Source organism: Tursiops truncatus, chromosome 9, assembly GCF_011762595.2.
Source record: "Tursiops truncatus isolate mTurTru1 chromosome 9, mTurTru1.mat.Y, whole genome shotgun sequence".
NCBI lineage: Eukaryota > Metazoa > Chordata > Mammalia > Artiodactyla > Delphinidae > Tursiops > Tursiops truncatus.
The window spans coordinates 32772007-32791367 of NC_047042.1; the positions used below are offsets into that span (position 1 = coordinate 32772007).

The 19361-nt window shown below is 44.7% G+C and overlaps 1 protein-coding gene across 1 annotated transcript; it reads left to right on the top strand.

The window, feature by feature from the left end:
- Positions 1 to 4737: 4737 nt before the first annotated feature.
- On the top strand, positions 4738 to 7500 carry SP8 (Sp8 transcription factor). Its single transcript, XM_033862716.2, has 2 exons — positions 4738 to 5748; positions 5904 to 7500. Exon 2 carries the CDS (start codon positions 5937 to 5939, stop codon positions 7401 to 7403), a length of 1467 nt encoding a protein of 488 aa, XP_033718607.1. The 5' UTR covers positions 4738 to 5748; positions 5904 to 5936; the 3' UTR covers positions 7404 to 7500.
- The last annotated feature ends 11861 nt before the right edge of the window (positions 7501 to 19361 follow it).

Sequence of the window (19361 nt, forward strand, 5' to 3'; positions counted from 1 at the left end):
TTAAAAAGAGTCACCAAGGCAAGGCTTTGCATCCAGCCGGAGATCCTATGCAAGTAGATCAAGAGTCACTACTGCTTCGCTGTGGTCAACAAATGCATCCAATTAAGCAGTACCAGGAAAGTAAGGACTCGGCTGTAAACGTGGCCGGATAGTTTGAAACCGAATAGCCTCACTAATAGGGGCTATTGTTCAGTATGGAAGTTCCCATTTTCCTATCAGGAAAATACAGCCCTCTCTGGGCTCTGGCTGACTGATCCCTTCCCACCTACAGCTCAACAATCTGCCACCAGCGAGGGGCTTTTATTACCTCCCTTCCCAGGAAATGTTAGGCAACTTCCTAGTAAAGCTGCCCGAAAGCAGGAATGGACAGCAAAAGGGCACTCCTCAGGAATCCACAGGTCCATGCCTGGCCAGATTTTCTTTTCAGCAGGAAAGAAACTTTGACTAGAGAGCTCCGGGCGAGGAGACACCCCCAACCTGGCCCAGACCGCTCCTCCCCGCAGCCGCCGGCGGCGCTCGGCTCTCTCCCCACCCTACTTCAGGCTTTATTTAATAGCCAACGAGTCCGCGCACGAGGTCCCCGCACAGTGTCCAGGGATTGGGGGCTGTCTCCCTATTTGGGGAGAGGCACCCACCAGGGCACCTGGGTCTTCAGCGGGCACTGGCCGGTCAGCTTCCAGAGCTTGCGCGTCCCTGCCAACGCTCAGGAAAGCCGAATGCGAAGAGCCCGGTTTAAACGTACCCAGCAGAGACAGGCGCCTATATAGTTCATGTGTCCTTTTTTTTTTCTATTAGGCTTTTTCAGCGCTGTGTATTTACCAGACCACACTTAATACGTTCAAAACCTTATTTGGTGTAGATGTGTGGCCGGACACTTGAAAGCCTGGATAACTTTGATGTTTTCAACTATAAATCCCCACTTGTACTTAATGGTTACAAATGGTTTTATTTACTTGTCGTTCTATCTACACATTTTAATCTATTTAACCAAACAGCAGAGGCATATTTCATTCCCCACTCCCCGAAAAGGAAAAGCAGGGATCGAGGCCTCTAATTTTTTTTGGACCTTCCATTTCTTTGGTTGTGAAAGCGTAAGAGCTCCAGATTGCAGCATTGATTAGTCTTCAAACCCGGCTGCAAAAAAGCTCCCCTTCTCCACTCCATCTAAGGAGATGTTGATGTATATTGTAGCTGCAAGGTGTTAGATATACTTGAGCAAGTTGTCCCCAGGATGTAAATTAGGTCCCAAAAGCTGTTGTCCAAATCGAAGAAACAGAGAAATTAATCTGGGAGACTATCCATCATCACCGGTAATAAAGAGAGCGACATGGATGAGACAGATGATATGATTAAGGGGCTGTGGTCGTTTTAATTAACTTTTTGCTGTCCTGTAATGATCAAACTGGTCACCAGACCCGGTCAATAAGCATGTTAATATCAAACAAATAAAACCAGGGATGATTAAAAACCTCCTGGTTTATTAAATTTGAAATTCAAATGAAATTTATGCTGCAGATGCATACAGAATGCTAATAGATTTTAGCTTTATTGAAAGTGGATCTCACAGGTTTGCAAGAAACAGCAGAATATCCATCTACCCCTCTCCCTGCCAGCACTTAAACTTCATATGCGGTGGGGAAACTTTTAATTAATGTTAGAAAGGCTGCACTTCCTGTCTTTCTTCCCCTTCCAAACCTCCATATTATTATGGTATAATACTCAAGAGCAGTGATCAATATCACCAAAAGTAAACTGAACTGGATGTGCCATGAAATGCTTTGCTGGACAGGCTCTATCTACAATGGATTACAGATGTTCCCTCCTGTGGGCGATTCAAAAATAATAGAGTCACTTCTGCAAAGTGGAGAAAGAGCTGCTATTAAGACCAGTTTCACTGAAACCAGAAGCAAGATTATTGTTGTTTTAATTTTTGGTCAATTATATAATTCTCTTTGTCTTTCCTTTTAAATTCTGCTGTCTTATGCCTTATGACAAACACTAACCACTTCTTTTGGGGTGGGGGGGTAGGATGAGAAAAAACCTTTGACACTACTACTATAAAATAAACACCTAACTTAAAAATGGGAAAAAATGGAATACACATATACATGAAAACATAAATATATTTTTCCATAATGAAGAAAGATGCACGTGCAAACCTTTGTGAAAATCTGCTGCGAGCCAACCTTACGCAAACTGAGAAATCCAGTGTGTTCATTAAATCCATACCAATACTGTGATCCATTGTTATAGGCAGAATTACATGATTCTAAAGTGAATTTATATAAATGAAATCTTAGAGGTAGATACTCAAAATTGTAATCACATGATGCTGTTTTTCTAATTCCTAGCATTTTTAAGGAAACAGTGGTTAATGCCTCTGTTTACTCTCAGAATCAGTATTTAACTTTTCAATAGTCCTGCCACACTTCCTACCAGAGATAGGAGGATAAAAAGATAAAATAAATAACTATTCATAGAAGAGAGTCTTCCCTCAAACCTTTTTTTCTCCACCTTTGAGGATGATGGTATTGATTAGAATTAAACCCCAAATTTGAACAACTGTATATTAGGTTCTTAAAATGAATATCATTATAGAAGGAGACCAAAGCAATGAAGTTAATTCTCTTTTATTTGTTAAACAGAGTTCCCTCCTTTCCCCCACCCCTTCCTCCTTCTGGGCTGGCCTGTCACGCCTTCTCAACACGCTAAAATCATTCAGAGTGGCTTGCAGGGAGAAACACGACATTTATGGTAAGCGTCAGCCTTCAGAGAAAGAAAGCAGTTCATTAATTTACTTCACACTTACTTCAAAGTATAAGAGTGTACCTTACCCCCTTAATCAATAGATATATATGATATACAGTCAATATCCCAACACTGTTAAAAAGGGGTCAGAAACACACTCTCATACCACAAACATCAGCCTCAACTCTGCTCCATGAAACAAATGCTACAACCTGACTTTGGAGTTCAGTAAACCCCAGGAGGATTTTTTTTTTTTTTTTTGACATCTCCAGAAGCTGTGACGTACTTGAGGAAGGTTCAAAAACAATAATAAAATTAACATGTTTCTCCAGTCAAAACAAAACACTTCTCTCAGCTAGTATCATTTTAATCAACTCCGACTTAAAATTAGATTTCTGGGAGCATTTGCAACTGCTTCAAAATGTGAATTACTTTTTTTAAACATATGAATATTCAATAGGGCTCCAAGGGCTGTGGACTTTTTGTTACACTGGTATGGTGCTTTCTGTAGTTTATGATGTTCCCTTGTGGTGGCAGTGAAATTGTAATTACATTTCTGAAGGCAACTAATAACACAAATGGCAAGCAAGTTCTAAAACCCACCAAATTTGAACTGTCTATTGACATGCATACACACTCATAGATATCCGGCCCAAACGCCATTAGACACAGACGCCTCCATACATGTGGTCCACGATTTGTCAACAACTTGTTTCTATTCTCAGATAAATAAAACTCAAAGATTTCAGTCAAAATCCTGATTTTTTTTCTCAGAAAGAGGCGGCGGGATTTCCTGCGAAAACTCCTAAATACCATAAAACGCTCAATTTCTCACCCCCAGAAAAAACAATACTCTCCCACCCCCTTCTCTATCTAATCCTTTTGTATTGAAATTTACTCATCGCCACGGGACAAACACACCCTCTCCCCTAGAGTGAGACTTGCACTTCCAAAGCCGAATCCCACCTCAGAAGAAAAAACAAAAAGCTACCGCAGCAAAGTAACAACTCTTTGACGCAGGCGCACACAAGCCCTAACTCTCTTAAAAAAATACCCCTCAGCCTCCCTAAATTTCTACCCTTCGGCTGTAGAGCCAGGAAAGGAGAGGAAGGTATTAATACGATTTTCTTTTAAAATGTAGTGATAGTATCCATGAAATTAAGGGGGGGAAAATCACTCAAGATTTGAGCTACAGGAAACCAGAGGAAGTTGGCGACAGTGATAGCGTTTGTGAATATTTATTTATTCAGCCTCACTCAACTTCGCAGTTTCACTCTTCAAATCACCATGTCTCTCTTTTACGTATGTGCACTTCACTGCACTGTTCCTGTTCTCCACCCCCAGTTCTGTGGCACAGACACACACAAGCACACACGATTCCCCCCTTCTCTCTCACACAAACATTCACACAGCCTTCGTCTCTCCCACATCAAGCGGACACACACTCATCCACCCTCCCCCTCTTTTCACACACTAATATTCACACTCCTTCCTCTCCCACAGCACCAAACACACTGAGACACCACCTCCCCCGTCCACGCACACTTTACTGCACTGTCCCTCTTCTCTCCCGAGGTTTGTCACTCACAGTTACATTACACTCACACCCTTCCCCTCAACACTTTACTGGTCCGTCCCTCTTACCCCCCTTTGTCACACATGCAGCTAAACTGTCACTCACAACCCCCTCTCCCTCTCTGCACTGTCCCTCCCCTCCCCCCGTCACTGTTACACTGCTATACTCTTGCCCCCAACCTCCCCCCATCCCATCCCTCAGTCTGCAGTGTCTTCTTCTCAGCTTGGTCACACTTGTACACAGTTACACTGTTATACACACACACAACCGCTCTGCAACACACACACAGTAACCCGCGCCGCTCCCGCTCCAAACACCACCCCCCCACACCCCCCCGAGGCGGCCGGCGGCGGCGCCGATGACCTCACGGCGCGCGCGCGGCGCGGCCAGGCGAGGCCGCAGATTGGCTGGCCGCGCCTCCGCGGCACTTCAAAGCCGGAGAGGGAGCTACAATTGTGGTGGAATGGGCGGAACTGATCATTGTATTGCACACCTCTAAAAAAAACACTGCCTCTGATTTATCAATATAAAAAAGATCCTCTGAGAGGAGGAGGGCACTTTTGTGTGATGGCAACTTCACTTCTAGGGGTGAGTCTCAGGATTTTCTCTTGCTGGTTTAATTAGTTTCCTTTTATTGCCGATCGGAGGGGGTTAAAGTCGCCCCGGCCAGGCCACGGGCTATCAGTCTCTATTGAGAGCTTTTTTTCCCCCCTTTAAATACAAGTGAGTTTGGAGAAAAGAAAGAGGGGGAGAGGGGGGCAGAGTCACTTTTTTCAGAGTAGGAAAAGGTTCGAAGGGCATTTAGACAAGCCACCTCGCAGCGCCCGGCCTCTCCCCGCCCGGGAGACGTGCGCCCAGCCCATTTTACGTGCGACGATTTCGAGGGTAAAGAGAGCAAGTTTTTCCTCCTGGGCAAACTGCAGATTTTCCCTCTTCCCCTTAGAAAATTCCGCAGCCCGCCTTGTCTTGCAGGTACGTTGAACCCGTCTCTCTTTCTCTTTTTTACTATTGTAGACTTTTTTTTTTTCTTTTAAAGAAAATCAGGAAGAGCGAGCCAGCCCTATAGTTTGACGTCTTTTGGCCTGGGAGAAACAACCCAGGATGGGTTTGTGGGGACCGGAACAGGATTTTCAAAGCTCTTCTGTGGATTACAGGGGTAGCGCTCTTAAAAGCAATCCAATGGTTTTTCCCCAGGCTTCTCCGCAAAGGAATCTTCCTTCCTCCCCAATCTGGACTTTTTGCTTGCTTGTTTGTTTCGAAGTGCCTGGGGCCTTGTGTGCGCAAGAGTGTTGTTTTAGCTGAGAATACTTGTCAAACTCTTCTTTAGCATGGCGCTTTGCTCCCGAATCAGACGCCGGCAGCCAAACTTGTCCCCTCCCGTAGAGTAGAAAGCAGCCGGGCGCCGGGGCTGTTGGGGGAGCCAGGTGAGTTGGTGGCGCCGCGCCGCAGCGAGAAATGGGGTGCAGTGGGGCGTTTTGGAGGCTACCGGAGGACTAATGCACATTTCCTTCCTCCCTCCCCCACTGGCCCTTTGCCCACCTTCCCTCCCCCACCCCGTCTCCTCTCCTCCTTCTCTCAGGAAGAACCGAGGTTGGGATCGACTCCTTTGGCCATGCTTGCTGCTACCTGTAATAAGATCGGCAGCCCCAGCCCGTCTCCCTCCTCCCTCTCGGACAGCTCATCTTCCTTCGGCAAAGGCTTCCACCCCTGGAAACGTTCCTCGTCCTCCTCCTCCGGCAGCTGCAACGTAGTGGGCTCCAGTCTCTCGAGCTTCGGCGTGTCGGGCCCCTCCAGGAACGGCGGCTCGTCCTCGGCCGCGGCGGCTGCCGCGGCGGCGGCGGCTGCGGCTGCGGCCCTGGTGACCGACTCGTTCAGTTGCGGCGGCTCGCCGGGCTCTAGCGCCTTCTCCCTAACCTCCAGCAGCGCTGCCGCCGCTGCCGCGGCAGCCGCCGCCGCCGCCTCGAGCTCTCCCTTCGCAAACGACTACTCGGTGTTCCAGGCCCCTGGCGTATCGGGGGGCGGCGGCGGCGGCGGGGGCGGCGGCGGCGGCGGCTCCTCCGCGCACTCGCAGGACGGCTCCCACCAGCCAGTGTTCATCTCCAAGGTGCACACCTCTGTGGACGGGCTGCAGGGCATCTACCCGCGCGTGGGCATGGCGCACCCATACGAGTCGTGGTTCAAGCCCTCGCACCCCGGCCTGGGCGCCGCCGGCGACGTGGGCTCGGCCGGCGCCTCCAGCTGGTGGGACGTGGGCGCGGGCTGGATCGACGTGCAGAACCCGAACGGCGCGGCGGCGCTGCCCGGCTCGCTGCACCCAGCCGCCGGGGGGCTCCAAACCTCGCTGCACTCGCCGCTCGGAGGCTACAACTCGGATTACTCAGGCCTGAGCCACTCAGCCTTCAGCAGCGGCGCCTCTTCACACCTGCTCAGCCCCGCCGGGCAGCACCTCATGGATGGCTTCAAGCCGGTGCTGCCCGGCTCCTACCCGGACTCGGCCCCATCGCCGCTGGCCGGAGCTGGGGGCTCCATGCTGAGCGCAGGGCCGTCTGCGCCGCTGGGGGGCTCCCCGCGTTCTTCCGCCCGCCGCTACTCCGGCCGCGCCACCTGCGACTGCCCCAACTGCCAGGAGGCGGAGCGGCTGGGTCCGGCCGGGGCGAGCCTGCGGCGCAAGGGCCTGCACAGCTGCCACATCCCGGGCTGCGGCAAGGTGTACGGCAAGACGTCGCACCTCAAGGCGCACCTGCGCTGGCACACGGGCGAGCGGCCCTTCGTGTGCAACTGGCTCTTCTGCGGCAAGCGCTTCACGCGCTCCGACGAGCTGCAGCGGCACCTGCGGACCCACACCGGCGAGAAGCGCTTCGCCTGCCCTGTCTGCAACAAGCGCTTCATGCGCAGCGACCACCTCAGCAAGCACGTGAAGACGCACAGCGGCGGCGGCGGTGGCTCGGCGGGGTCAGGCAGCGGCGGCAAGAAGGGCAGCGACACCGACAGCGAGCACAGCGCCGCGGGCAGCCCGCCTTGCCACTCCCCGGAGCTGCTGCAGCCCCCCGAGCCTGGGCACCGCAACGGCCTGGAGTGACGCGCACCCCGCCCCTGCCCCTCTCGCCTTCCCCCTCCCACCTTGGTCCGCTTGGGCCCTGTGGGTCCTGGCCTCAGTTCCAGCCTCTCTACACTGCACCCTGCTCACTCTCTCTGTCTCTTTCTGCCCGTGTCCCTCTCTCTTTTAACTCCCTCTGTGACAACTTTGTAAAGGGAATGTGGACATGTAAGTAACACGCGTTGCTCTCCTGGGCCCTGGCTGTCTCTCTCCACCGGGTGACACTGTCGGAGCCCAGTACAGCCCAAGCCAGCGCCTTGCCGGGCCTTTAATTTTGGTCCTCTCCTCCTCGTCCTCCCTCCGTCATCCCCAGCTTTGACGGGCACATCTTTTAGAGGAAAGCGGCCACTGGAGGTAGAGCTGGACCGATCCAGTGCCTGGGAGACCGGGGGCCTCCGCACGTGCGGTAACAACTAGGCTGAGCAAGGTTGAGCAGCGCCGTGGGGAGGGCGAGGCAGTAGGCCCACCCATGGCCTCCCCCCGCCCCCCCCCCCCGGGCTAGCGACTTGGTACCAGAACCTCAGTCTTGGGCGTCTAGGCTGCGGAGCGCCCTGCCCTGCCGCTGCGCGCCGCTGCCTGTCCTGCGCTGAGCCGTCGGGAGCCCATCTGGCGGCACCGAGACCAGAGTTTCCTAGTTTAGCTCTCCGACGTCAGCTCTGCCTCTTTTTCTTTGTTCCCTGGGGTGGAACCGAAGCAAGTTTCAGCTAAGGGCAGTCTTGGTGAATCGCTGCAGCAGCCTTCCTTTATCTTTATAACTTTTTTTTTTTTAATGAAAAATAAAAAAAAAACTAAAGAAAATAAGAAAAACAGCATCCTTCCATTTGGTTTCCCTTCTAGATAGCTTTTCCTCTAGCAGTGAGCAAGTCTTTCTCTCGAAACTTTGCTAATATTGATCCCAAAGTTATTTTGATCGCATTAACTTAACTTATGGGTTGGGGTTGGGGGTGGGGGTGAGGGTAGGTGTCTTTTTCTTATGCAAAAATACCCCTTTCCGGTGAGACCAGATTAACTATCTCCGTGTTTGTCCTTTTCTACCTCGTTTTCACCACTCCCGAGCATAATCTCCTTTTTTTTTTTTTTTTTTTGCTAGTCTAGCCGTCAATTTGTATAGTACCCATTTCTGTAAATTTTTGCAATTCGTTGAAGATTCTTAGGGTTAAACTTTTTTTGTGTGTGTGATTCAAACTTATAAAGAAGTGAAGAAGCTGTCGTTTATTTCAGACGAGGCTGTAGTTTAAATGCCAAAAGGGAAAATAGAAAAAAAAATTGTAAGATATATCTGAACCTAATGGTTTGTACAACTGGAGAATCGTTCTAGATTAGGTATCAATTAACTATAACTCCACCAATGTATGGGTGCGAGGTGCAGTTGTCCAGGAGACGATTTTGTATAGTATTTTTCTTGTACATTACTTCCAGTAAATATTTGAAAATATATTGAAGTAAACTTGATTTTTTTTTTTTTTTTTGGTCACAAGAAAATATTAAGAGTTATTCTTGCAGTTCTGATGAGCTGCAGGTTTATTGAACTCACTTCTGGAGGTGCAGAGCCACAAACGCACTTTCCGGGCCTAGTTTTGCTCGAGTATGAATTTAGATAGGTATCAAACTGTAACTAAGACAATATTTGATAAATGTGGGATGACACTTAATTTAATGGAGCATGTACTTATTTGCATTTGCTGGCAGTTCAGGCATAGTTAAAGTGAGAGTTCACCTATATTTCATAATAACTGGGTCTGCCAAAACCCATGTGTTAAATAAATTGTCCAAGTGAATCTCAACTAATTTTGGCCTTTGTGTATTTCCTAAAGGTAATATTGTTAACTGTTAATAAACACTCCTGACACTACATTTAAATGTTTGCAGATTCTGCAAACTAATTGCTCATTGTAATGTTGAAATAATTTGGATATTTCACATTGAAATGAAAAGCCTTTCTCTGGAACATTTTAGACTTGCATTTTAAATGCATGAAATGTAATTGATTTATTTGTAATATTTTAAATGGTATTAATAAACTCAGATAAAAGACTAGGTCAGTTAATTTGTATTTTTTTTCCTTTTTAAACTACGGACATTTGCATTTATCTTCAGTTAAATGTCTAATTTAAACAAAATATAATCCTGTTTGTGGTAATATTTAAATAATTTCCTTTAAGATATTACTTAGATGGAATGCTATATTTGGCAAAGCTGTGTTTTCTCTATTTATCAAGATAAAGACTGTAGTGTCTAAGAAATGTAATTAATTATTTACCAGTAGATTTAGCTCCAAGCATCAGGATTTACTGACCTCTTAAAATTTGTACAAAGTCACCAAACAATCTAAAGAAATTTCTCTGTTCTGCTTCTTCTCACTCTCCAGAAGGATTCAGGTTGTTGGCCATTGATTGCATTTGGTATTTAAAAGGCCACATCTTACACAAGAAGATCAATACATCTAAAATAAAAACATGGGTTTGGGGATAACTTTTGTTGTTAGGGGGTGGAGGAGGTCAGGCTAACAAAAGCTGGTTTTTGGCATTCCATGTCTTAGCTAAAGATTATGTAGAGGTAAATATCAGTAGTAGATTCCTGTTGAAATGAGTTATCTGTTCTTTTAAAGTCTCTAAACAGCCACCAAAGAAAAGGAAGGTTAAACCTTAATCTATCTACTAGGCTACTGTCCATAGGTGTCAATGATGCCAATAAAAAAATATTGTCTTGTTATGTCTAAGTGCATTTAAGCAATGGGTGTTCCTTGAGCCATACTTTGAAACATAAAATACTTTAAATGTTGATTGCTGTTTTATCAAACTATTTCACTATTAGATTAATATTATTATTTTGAAACAAACTGAATAAAAAGTTAGAGTGTTCAGATTCTCATAAGTTTAGCTTCTTTCTTTCTGTTTGCATTCCCCCACCCTAAGTTCAGTCTCGGTGTGCATCTTGAACTAAAAATTTTCCAGTGAAATTTATATAGTCTTTATGATCCATAGAAACGGAAGTGAAAATAGAATGCTATAAATACTGTAAATTCAGAAGAAAAAAAACAATTAGGGATAAAATATTTTAGAATAATGCAGTTTGTGCCCAAGTAGCAGAGTGCCTTAATCCTGTTGCCTATGCTGATGTTTGAGACTTCCAATCCTATGGTTTTAGGCAAGCAAGTTAGCTCTGATTCTTTGCTGTACTATAGCTCTAAATAATGTTTTTAAAAAGTAAAATAGTCCCCTTCGTCACTTTCTTCCTAGGAATCACACACAGAACACAATTTAAGTGTTGCTTCTTTTTTATTGAAAGTTGCAGAGCTGAGGGATTCGGAGAAAACAGTTCTGAATGAGTTAAATGTAGTGGCAGGTAAGCAGAAAGCAGCTTGGTACATTTATAATATCAGTTGTATTATACACAGAATCACATTTGATTTACGAAGTGGGTGATGACAAGGAGAGATATTGTCTGGAAGAAGACTTCTTTGGGGTGGATGAACGGGGACAGATTTTGCTGTAGCATAGATGTTCAAACTTTCACTTTCTTCCTTTGGCTCCTCCTCTCTGTTCTACCTTTGGTTTATTTTGTATTGTTGGTTATTGAGCAATATTTCTAGATTCATTTTCTGCAGGGTGGGCAGGGTTCCCTTTTGGGGATGAACATCTTTTTGGAGGATAGAGGATGAAGTGCAAAATTGTGGTTTCTTCCTGCTTTATCTGTGCTAAAGCACCTCTTAACAGTGCCTGCAGGCTCACTCAAATGAAGCCAAAGTCTTGGTCTCACTTTGAACCAAGGGACCAGCTTCCAGTCTTACAGATCAAGGTAGAGTTAAACTAGTTGTTGACCCAGAGGTCAGGCCAGCATATATCAGTCCACCCTCTGGAGACTAGAATAGGACTGCAGCTCAGTCCAGCTTTTCTGTTAACCTGTCTCATTTCTTCCCCAAACATGAGTGTTTCTTCCTTATCCTGCTTTTTCCTGTTCTGGTCCAACTTCTTTTTGGATGATGTCTTTTGCTTAGGGACGTGACTGTGATTTGTTAAGGTTGGGCTATCAACAAAAATATTTTAGGCTAAAACTTAATTTAAACAAATGTGATGAGTTTTTCTCATCCCTCTCCTATAACAACTGATATTAGAAAAAGTTCCTGGATGGGTTTGCCCTCCTTCCACTGTCCTCTTAACTCCAATCTTGGTATAACTTCTCAACTGAGGTTCCCGTGGGGACAGAATGCTGAAATTAAAAAAGACAAGCACGTGATGAGACTGGACTCCTGGGCGGACAGATCGATAATCCTGCCATCAACATTTTCATCTCCCCGTGGATCTTTTGGTTTGATTATTGAATGGAATGTTACAGAAGGCCACTGGAGGAATTTTTTAAACAAATATTTTATTTTAGAGGATTAGCTCAAAGGTCAGATGATCTTTTAGGCTGGTAAATTAAGGTAGGAACTTTACAGAAAAAAAGTAGATTTGATTATTCTCTGGTGGCCTAAAATGGTAAAGATGAATATTATTATGAAAGAAGTTCTACATTTTGCTCAATTTTTCATACAAATAGCCTCAAAGAGGGGTTAATTTGATGCAGGTATTTTGAATAAACTGGGGCTTTTAATTTCCTGCTGGCTTTTGCTGCTTCTGTCCAAACAGGCAGGAATTATTATTTCTTCCTACACCCCTAAGAAAAACTCAGGTATGATCAAGTCTCCTCTCTCTTTTAAAAATATGGTTTCTATAGTTGTTTGCTTTTTTCCCCCCTTTCTTTAAAAAATGCCCCAGCAGATTAATTCTATCGCTGTCTTTAAAGAAAATCGTATTAAGGGATCAACAGGAGTGAAGTGTACTCATTTTTAAGTTAGGACTGTAGTTCTGGGTGGCATCCTTTGAAGACTTTGCTCGATATACAATTGTTGCTGTTGTTTAAAAAGTAAGATTCAGAATTTGCTTTCGCCCTATTTATTCCCTGCTTCCGGATTAAAGGAAAGCCGATAATTCCTTGCTGTCCTGGGCTCCAGCGGCTGAGGTTTAAGGGGATGCGCGTCAGTGGCCATCTCTTTAGGTTCGCTGTATTCCCTGCGCGCAGAAGTGTTGATTTGCTTGGGGGCGGGGTGGGGTGGGGTGGTGGAATCTATTTCTTTTCGTCCCTGGGCGCGTGTTTAATTTAATTTAATTTTCTGCGGAGTCTCCTGGCGGTGAGGAAGCAGCCTTATTACTTTGGTTCCTAATGACAGTCGGGGCTTCTAGAGCGCTAGAGACAGCGAGGAGAGCTGGTGGGGCGTGGGGAGTGACTGGGAACAAGAAATAAAGCGCCCGCTCAAAACTGCCGCTTTTCATGGTGTTCTTTCAAGTCCATCTTATTGGGGCTTCTTTTAAGCCCACTCCCTAACTTTACTCCTCAGACAAGCATTTCTTGCTGCGCAGGAGGGAAGGGTGGAGGCGCCCTCTGCATCCCTTGCGGGGTTCGAGGCGGAGGTCTGGGCTGCCCAAAGTTCCCCTCATTCTCTGTTCCATTGAGTTCAAGGGTAGGTTTTGAGCCCAGGAGAATTTCCCAGCCTTTCTAAACGCTACCTCCTCTTTCCTCTCACTTCTGGACGTGCCGGCTGCTCTCAAAATGACCCTCCGAGGCCCCCGGGAAGAGTTCGGAGGCGGCGAGGCGCGTCGTCCGCCCGAGGGTTGCAGTGAAGGGTGGGGCGGCAGTCGGGTCTACCCGCGAGCCCCGGTCCCCTCCCGCAGTCCCCCCTGTGCTGCTGGACAAGCCGCCCTGCGCGGTGCCAGCGCACACAAAGGCCTCGCGGCCGCCTCCGCCCGCTGCGCGGACTGCGAGCGCCACCACGTGCCCCGCGACCGCGCTGCAGCGCGCCCGCCGCAGGCGACACCAACCCGGGCAGCCCGCGCTTCCCGGAGCCTCTCTGGCTCCACCAAAACCCACCGTGGGAATCGCCGCGGTGAGCCTCCCCCGCGCTCACCTCCCAGCTCAAAAGACACTCGAGGGGCTTTCCTGGTGGCGCAGTGGTTGAGAGTCCGCCTGTCGATGCAGCGGATACGGGTTCGTGCCCCGGTCCCACATGCCGCGGAGCGGCTGGGTCCGTGAGCCATGGCCGCTGAGCCTGCACGTCCGGAGCCTGTGCTCCGCAACGGGAGAGGCCGCAACAGTGAGAGGCCCGCGTACGGCAAAAAAAAAAAAAAAAAAAGATACTCGGGCCGGATAGGGATGGGGGGATTCCCTTCCCTTCTTTTTCTCTCCGAATCCCCAAGCATCCTTCCTCTGTCCTTGGCCATCCGAGCGCCTGGACACTGGGGCCTCTGTCCCACCCTATCCGGGGCTGATAGGCCAAGTTCTGCGTCTTGCCGGTGCCACCCGGGCCTGCCGCGGCGTGGACGGGCTGAGGGTGTTCGTCCCGAACTTGTTGGATATTTCTCTCCTGGCTTTAGCAACGACTGTTCTCTTTTCTTGGCCAAACTACTTTGTTCACTCTCACCCGCCTCCTCCCCCTTTCCTCCCCCGTGGCAGATCAACAAACTGCAGCGTCCTCCGTCGGCAGGAAGTGTTCTTCTTGTCATTTTATTATGGGTTTGCCAGGAACTTGTGCACCTTTTCTCACACTGTTATCTTAAGGGAAGCAGAGTCAAGTCTGATTGGCTGTGATTTTTGATTTCAGGAATCAAAAGAACAGTTTAGCCACTTAAGGGACTATCTAGGGGAGAATCTTACCGATAGGTAGATATAGACATATAATCACTGTACCTGTTGAACAGAACTCAACTTGTCTTTACCAAGTTGTACCTAAATCCCAACAACCTCTCTTGGGCTTTCTTCTTGCCCCTCCCTTCTTGCCCCTCCACCCTTCGGGCAGCTGGATATTTGGGGAGCGCTAGCCACATTCTCCAGGCTCCGTATTTTGGTGACATCTGAAGGAAGGGGAGGATGGATCAATCTCTAGGAAAGAGTACCGTACTCCCTTTAAAGATCTTTACTTTGAAAACGTACCTGCCGCTCCCTGGGGGCGGGGGGCTGAGGAACAGAGCCCTCTCCCAGGAAGCCTCTCCCTGCCCCTGACTCTCTTAGGTGCCTCTAGGACTTGGGCCCTCTGGTCTTGAAAGCTCATCATGCAGGTTTGGATCTATGGGTTCCACTTTGTACTCTCTAGATATGCCAGGGATTCAACTTGGCATGTATTTTTGGTTATGCATGCACCTTCTATACGCGTTTAAGGCACCCTGTGATGCGCTGCAGTATAAGCATCTTCCTTAATACTCAAAAGTTCTCAGAGCTGCACACCTGAGTGTGATATGGCTCCAGCCATTCCCGCCTGTGGTTAAATCCACGGGCTCCATTGACCCCAATCCCAGTAGCAGGGAAGGGAGGGGAATGGCCTATCTGGTCTGCAGTGAGGGCCTCGCGCGCCAAGCCCCTGGAGCCTCCCAGTAGAAGCAGTCTGGCCTCCTGGAGCTGCAGGATATATTTGACACATCCACCTCCGGAGCCTCCGTCACCCTCCCCCCTCAAACCAGCCGGTGACGAGACCCCCACCTCCACCCCTCTCTCCAGGGTCCGGAAAGCCGGGAAGCGCTGGAATGTCGCGTTCTCTCACCCTATTGTGCCTAGGTGTTGCAAACCACTGGAGGACAGAGCTTCGGGCTTTGATCTCATGTCCCGGTCATTCTTTAGCACAGAGGGGTGAGTTTAAATTAAATTTCTTTCTCTGCTGATAAGTTCTAATGGGCCTCAGAAGGTGAATAATTATGCAGTAACATTTCATGGGTTGTTGGAGTGGGAATTCCCACTGCGCTGTCACCAGGAACAGCATTTCCCCTGTACCTCAATGGTAAATGAAGCTTCACAAGTAAGCTACAAGCGTCTTTCAAAATCTATGAGTGGATAGATTTTGATCCTTCCCTGCCCTCGCCTTTCTTGCCCCTGCAAAGCAGTTTGGTGTCACTTTTTAAATTTAAGTTCTATTCGTGGCTTAAAAGTACTTTAAAAATCTCTACTAAAGGATCTTATGTCTGAGTGTAAAAAATTTTTGCTTTGATGATTAAATATGCATTCCTATCAAGACAAAGTACACATTGATGAAAGCAGAGGCCGCATTTTCCTGGAAAAAGGCAGACAAGACACCTGGGATTTGCCACCAAATACCTGGACTTAGTCTTGCTATCTCTCTTCACTTATTTTAGTGAATTAGTGCTTTTTTGCTTGCTTTCTGAGAAAAAGGGTCAAGACCTGGAACTGCTACAATCAGTGTTCTGAACCCACCTGGTTTGCAGTTCAGAAATGTACTTTCTGTGGGGGAGGGGGAGGCTAAAAACCATAATGCATTGCTGCTTCATTCAAAATAGCCATCTACCTATTTGAGACTGTGGGCTTCTTTAAGATTTTGATTTATAGTTACTTTCCCCCTAAGATAGATAAGAAACAGCATCAACAGTTTGAATATTTAAATGGATCACGACATTTTGACAGACATTTTAAAATCAGACTCTTAGCTTAAATCAAAGAAATCTAAATTTGTAATTTAAAAGCACAGGGGAACTCTTTATGGTTTTCTTCTTTAAAGAAAATCCTTTATACATCAGTGTTTCATTGCTTAGCATTTTCCTTGTTTACTTTTCTTCCCTTTAAATTTCTTCCTTTAAATGAATTGAGCTCCCACAAGTTTTAAGATTTCTAAATCAACACATAGAAACTGGAGCCTGCTTATCAAGTTTTCACTCCTCTCTTGGCAACTAATTTGAAAGGGCCCAAACAATGAGTTGATTTACATTATGCTCATTTCACCCTGTACTCCATGTGAATGTTGGAAAAAACCCTCAATACTTTATCTAGGGTTATCTTTACAGCTTTGAGGCGACCGATCCTTCCAGCTTTAAGTTTTTTAGCCACTCCATTTTAAGCACTGAAATAGAAGAAAGAAAGTAGATGTCGTGCCCTCCGCCTCCCCCAGAGTTCAGGTGATTGTCTAGTTCAACTGAAAATAAGGGATTTGTACTGCCCAATTTTGCACCCAATTTAATGTCCCTAATTATTCAGGTACCCTATCATCAGGTTTCCCATCATTTCAGGAAGTTTTGTGCTCATTCTTCTTCAATGCTTCGTTTCTCTCTTACATACCTGTCCCTTATTTTTTGGTTTGTTTTGTTGTTTTTATAAGCACTTTCCCCTTTCAATTAAACAAACAATGGCCTTTGTAAGGGAGGGGGAACCTAGTAGGTAGAAATGAATTTAAGTTATTCACATTGATTTAGTGAATGAATATTATCAAGTTATACATACTCTAACAGAATTTGACTATAGATATATGAAGTCTCAATGTAAGAGAAAATAATCATTTTTATAACATTAAATTCTATTTCTCCCAAACTTTAAGAAAATAAGGTTCTTGTAGGTGACAATTCAATAGCCTTTGTACTATGAGGCAAACTAAGTTTTGCTCTTTCTCCCAGTAAGTATTTGCTCTTTCTCCCAGTAAAAAAAAAAAAAAACCTGTAGTGGTTAAGTAGAGGACTGTACACATATATTTCCTATACCCTCAATAGTGACATATTTTAGTTTATTATCACAATTGAATGTTATAATTGTAATGAATAGGAAGCAGTAAAACCACCTTGTAAATATTTTGGCAACAGAACATTATATATTCTTCAGTTGCATACACTTTGTAGAAAGCATATAATTTATTTAGTATATGGTGTAATGATTAAATTTGAACATACTTTGCTTAGTGACATGTTCATTTGAATGTTTTAATATGTATACCCAGGAAAATCAGAATCAGTGAAGTGTTCCATTCTTAAAATTCACCTGTTGTTTTGTAGAGAAAATTTTAGTTTCAAAAGAGGGGTATAATAGTGATCCCTGTTGTAGAGGAATGGCATTTATGTCTGTAAAGTGGTTTAGAATGACTTATTACTTTATACTCCAAAAGAAGTAGCAATTTTACTTCATTGTTTTAAAGTAAAGTTTTGATTTTGGAATAATTTTAGATTTACAGAAAAGTTGTAAAAATAGTATAGTGAGCTCTAGTAGTTTTCTCTGTTATTAACATCTTACATTATGATGGTATATTTGTCAAACCCAGGAAATCTATATTGGTATATAATTTTTTAAAATAAAGAATTAAAGGCAACAAGTGTTGCACTGCACATCAGTCAGTGGTAGACTGCAGCTTAGGAAAACGCTGACTTCTTTTTGCTCAACTTCTTATATAGCCAACTTGCCTATGCAGAGGCTATGTACTACATTAGCAAGTTATGTAGAAAGCTATTCCTCAGGAAGGTTTTTAAAATATAGTGTCTTAGAATAAAAAGTTTTTTATTTCTTTCATAGTTAATTAAAATCTAAGAAAATATATCTAGTTCAGTTTTCATTTTTTATTTTATGTATGGAAGCATCAGATTAAATTTTGAATGGTTGACAGTTTCACTTAAAATTATCAAAAATTTATTCTTAGCAATGTTCTACTTGTAGCCTAGACCTATTTTTTGTTCTACAATTTAAAATGGCTTATTTACTCATTACTGTACTACAAAATATGAATAATCTAATGTTTCTATTTATTTCCTCCATATTTTTGAAGTTAAATTTTAGGATCATTTTTACTAAGGAACTGAGTTTGTCAGAATATAGAAAGCTTTAAAACTTAATGGTTGAGTCTTTTTTTTTTTTTTTTTTTTAAGCACAAATAAATGTGTCTCTACACTCCATGGAGCAATACACTTGCATGGGTCTTTGTCTTGTTTAAGTGAGATTATAAGGAGTTTCAGAAAAAAGGAAAGTATCCTTTATTTAAAATGTATTTTTGCTCTACATAGAGTTGTTGGATAAAACACAGGAAACGCAGTTATATTTGAATTTTAGATAAACAACAAATAATTTTTTTTAGCATGAGTATGCCCCATGCAATATTTGGGATGTAATTATACTAAACGTGATTTGATGTTTTTTTTAAAAATTCAGATTTAACTGGACGTCCTGATTTTTCATTTTTTTTTCATTTTTGAATGAAATTCATGTATCTATAAGGACAAATCTAAAAATAGAAGACAATATACAAACAAAGTAACTCATGCCTGTTCATGAACATGCTAAGGATAGCGTGCTGTACTATTTAAAAGGGAAATGCAAGACATAATGAAGTTAAAAGTTACTTGTTACCTGTAGGGTGAAAATATAAAATTGATTTTCCTATCACTCTTTTCTGTTTCTTATTTTTCAGCTTGTTTGGCTTCCATCTGGGCTTTACACTTTTAGAATGCTAGTACTACCTTGCCATACTAAGAAACTACATTCATCTAGCTTTCAAGAAAGTAATATTATACTGATGTGTGCACTCTTCTTTTTAATATTAATGCTATAAAAAAGGAGGTATCTAAAAAATCACCCTAATTCATTAGTTTCATGCAGTTAGGACCCTATACTGAAGTTTTGCTTTTGCAAATTCGATTCCGTAGATACTTTACACTACCCCCGGTTTAATTGCTCTTACTTAAACTGCATAAATGTGGATTCCTATATTTCCAGAAGTCATGTATAAGTTGTAGTAGCAGTACTGCATATGAAATTCAGTTGCCAGGTATTCCATCGATTACAACTAAATAACCAGAAGTTAAAGTTCTCTGTACCAGGAGAGTTTGTTTTTCCTTCTGTGCAAGTAGTGCTTTTTAGGACATAAAGGTAATAGCCACTTATTATTTTTTTTATAGGGTTTTTTTTTTAATATTAAAGTTTTGGTCTTTTTTTTTTTAATAAGTAGTTCAGTGAGGAAGGCAGAATAATTCTTTATTTTATTTATTTATTTTTGGCTGTGTTGGGTCTTCGTTTCTGTGCGAGGGCTTTCTCCAGTTGCGGCAAGCGGGGCCACTCTTCATCGCGGTGCGCGGGCCTCTTCACTATCGCGGCTTCTCTTGTTGAGGAGCACAGGCTCCAGACACGCAGGCTCAGTAGTTGTGGCTCACGGGGCTA

Bases quoted from the DNA above. Each gene is read 5' to 3' on its own strand.
- SP8 (XM_033862716.2), top strand. From the start codon at position 5,937: ATGCTTGCTGCTACCTGTAATAAGATCGGCAGCCCCAGCCCGTCTCCC.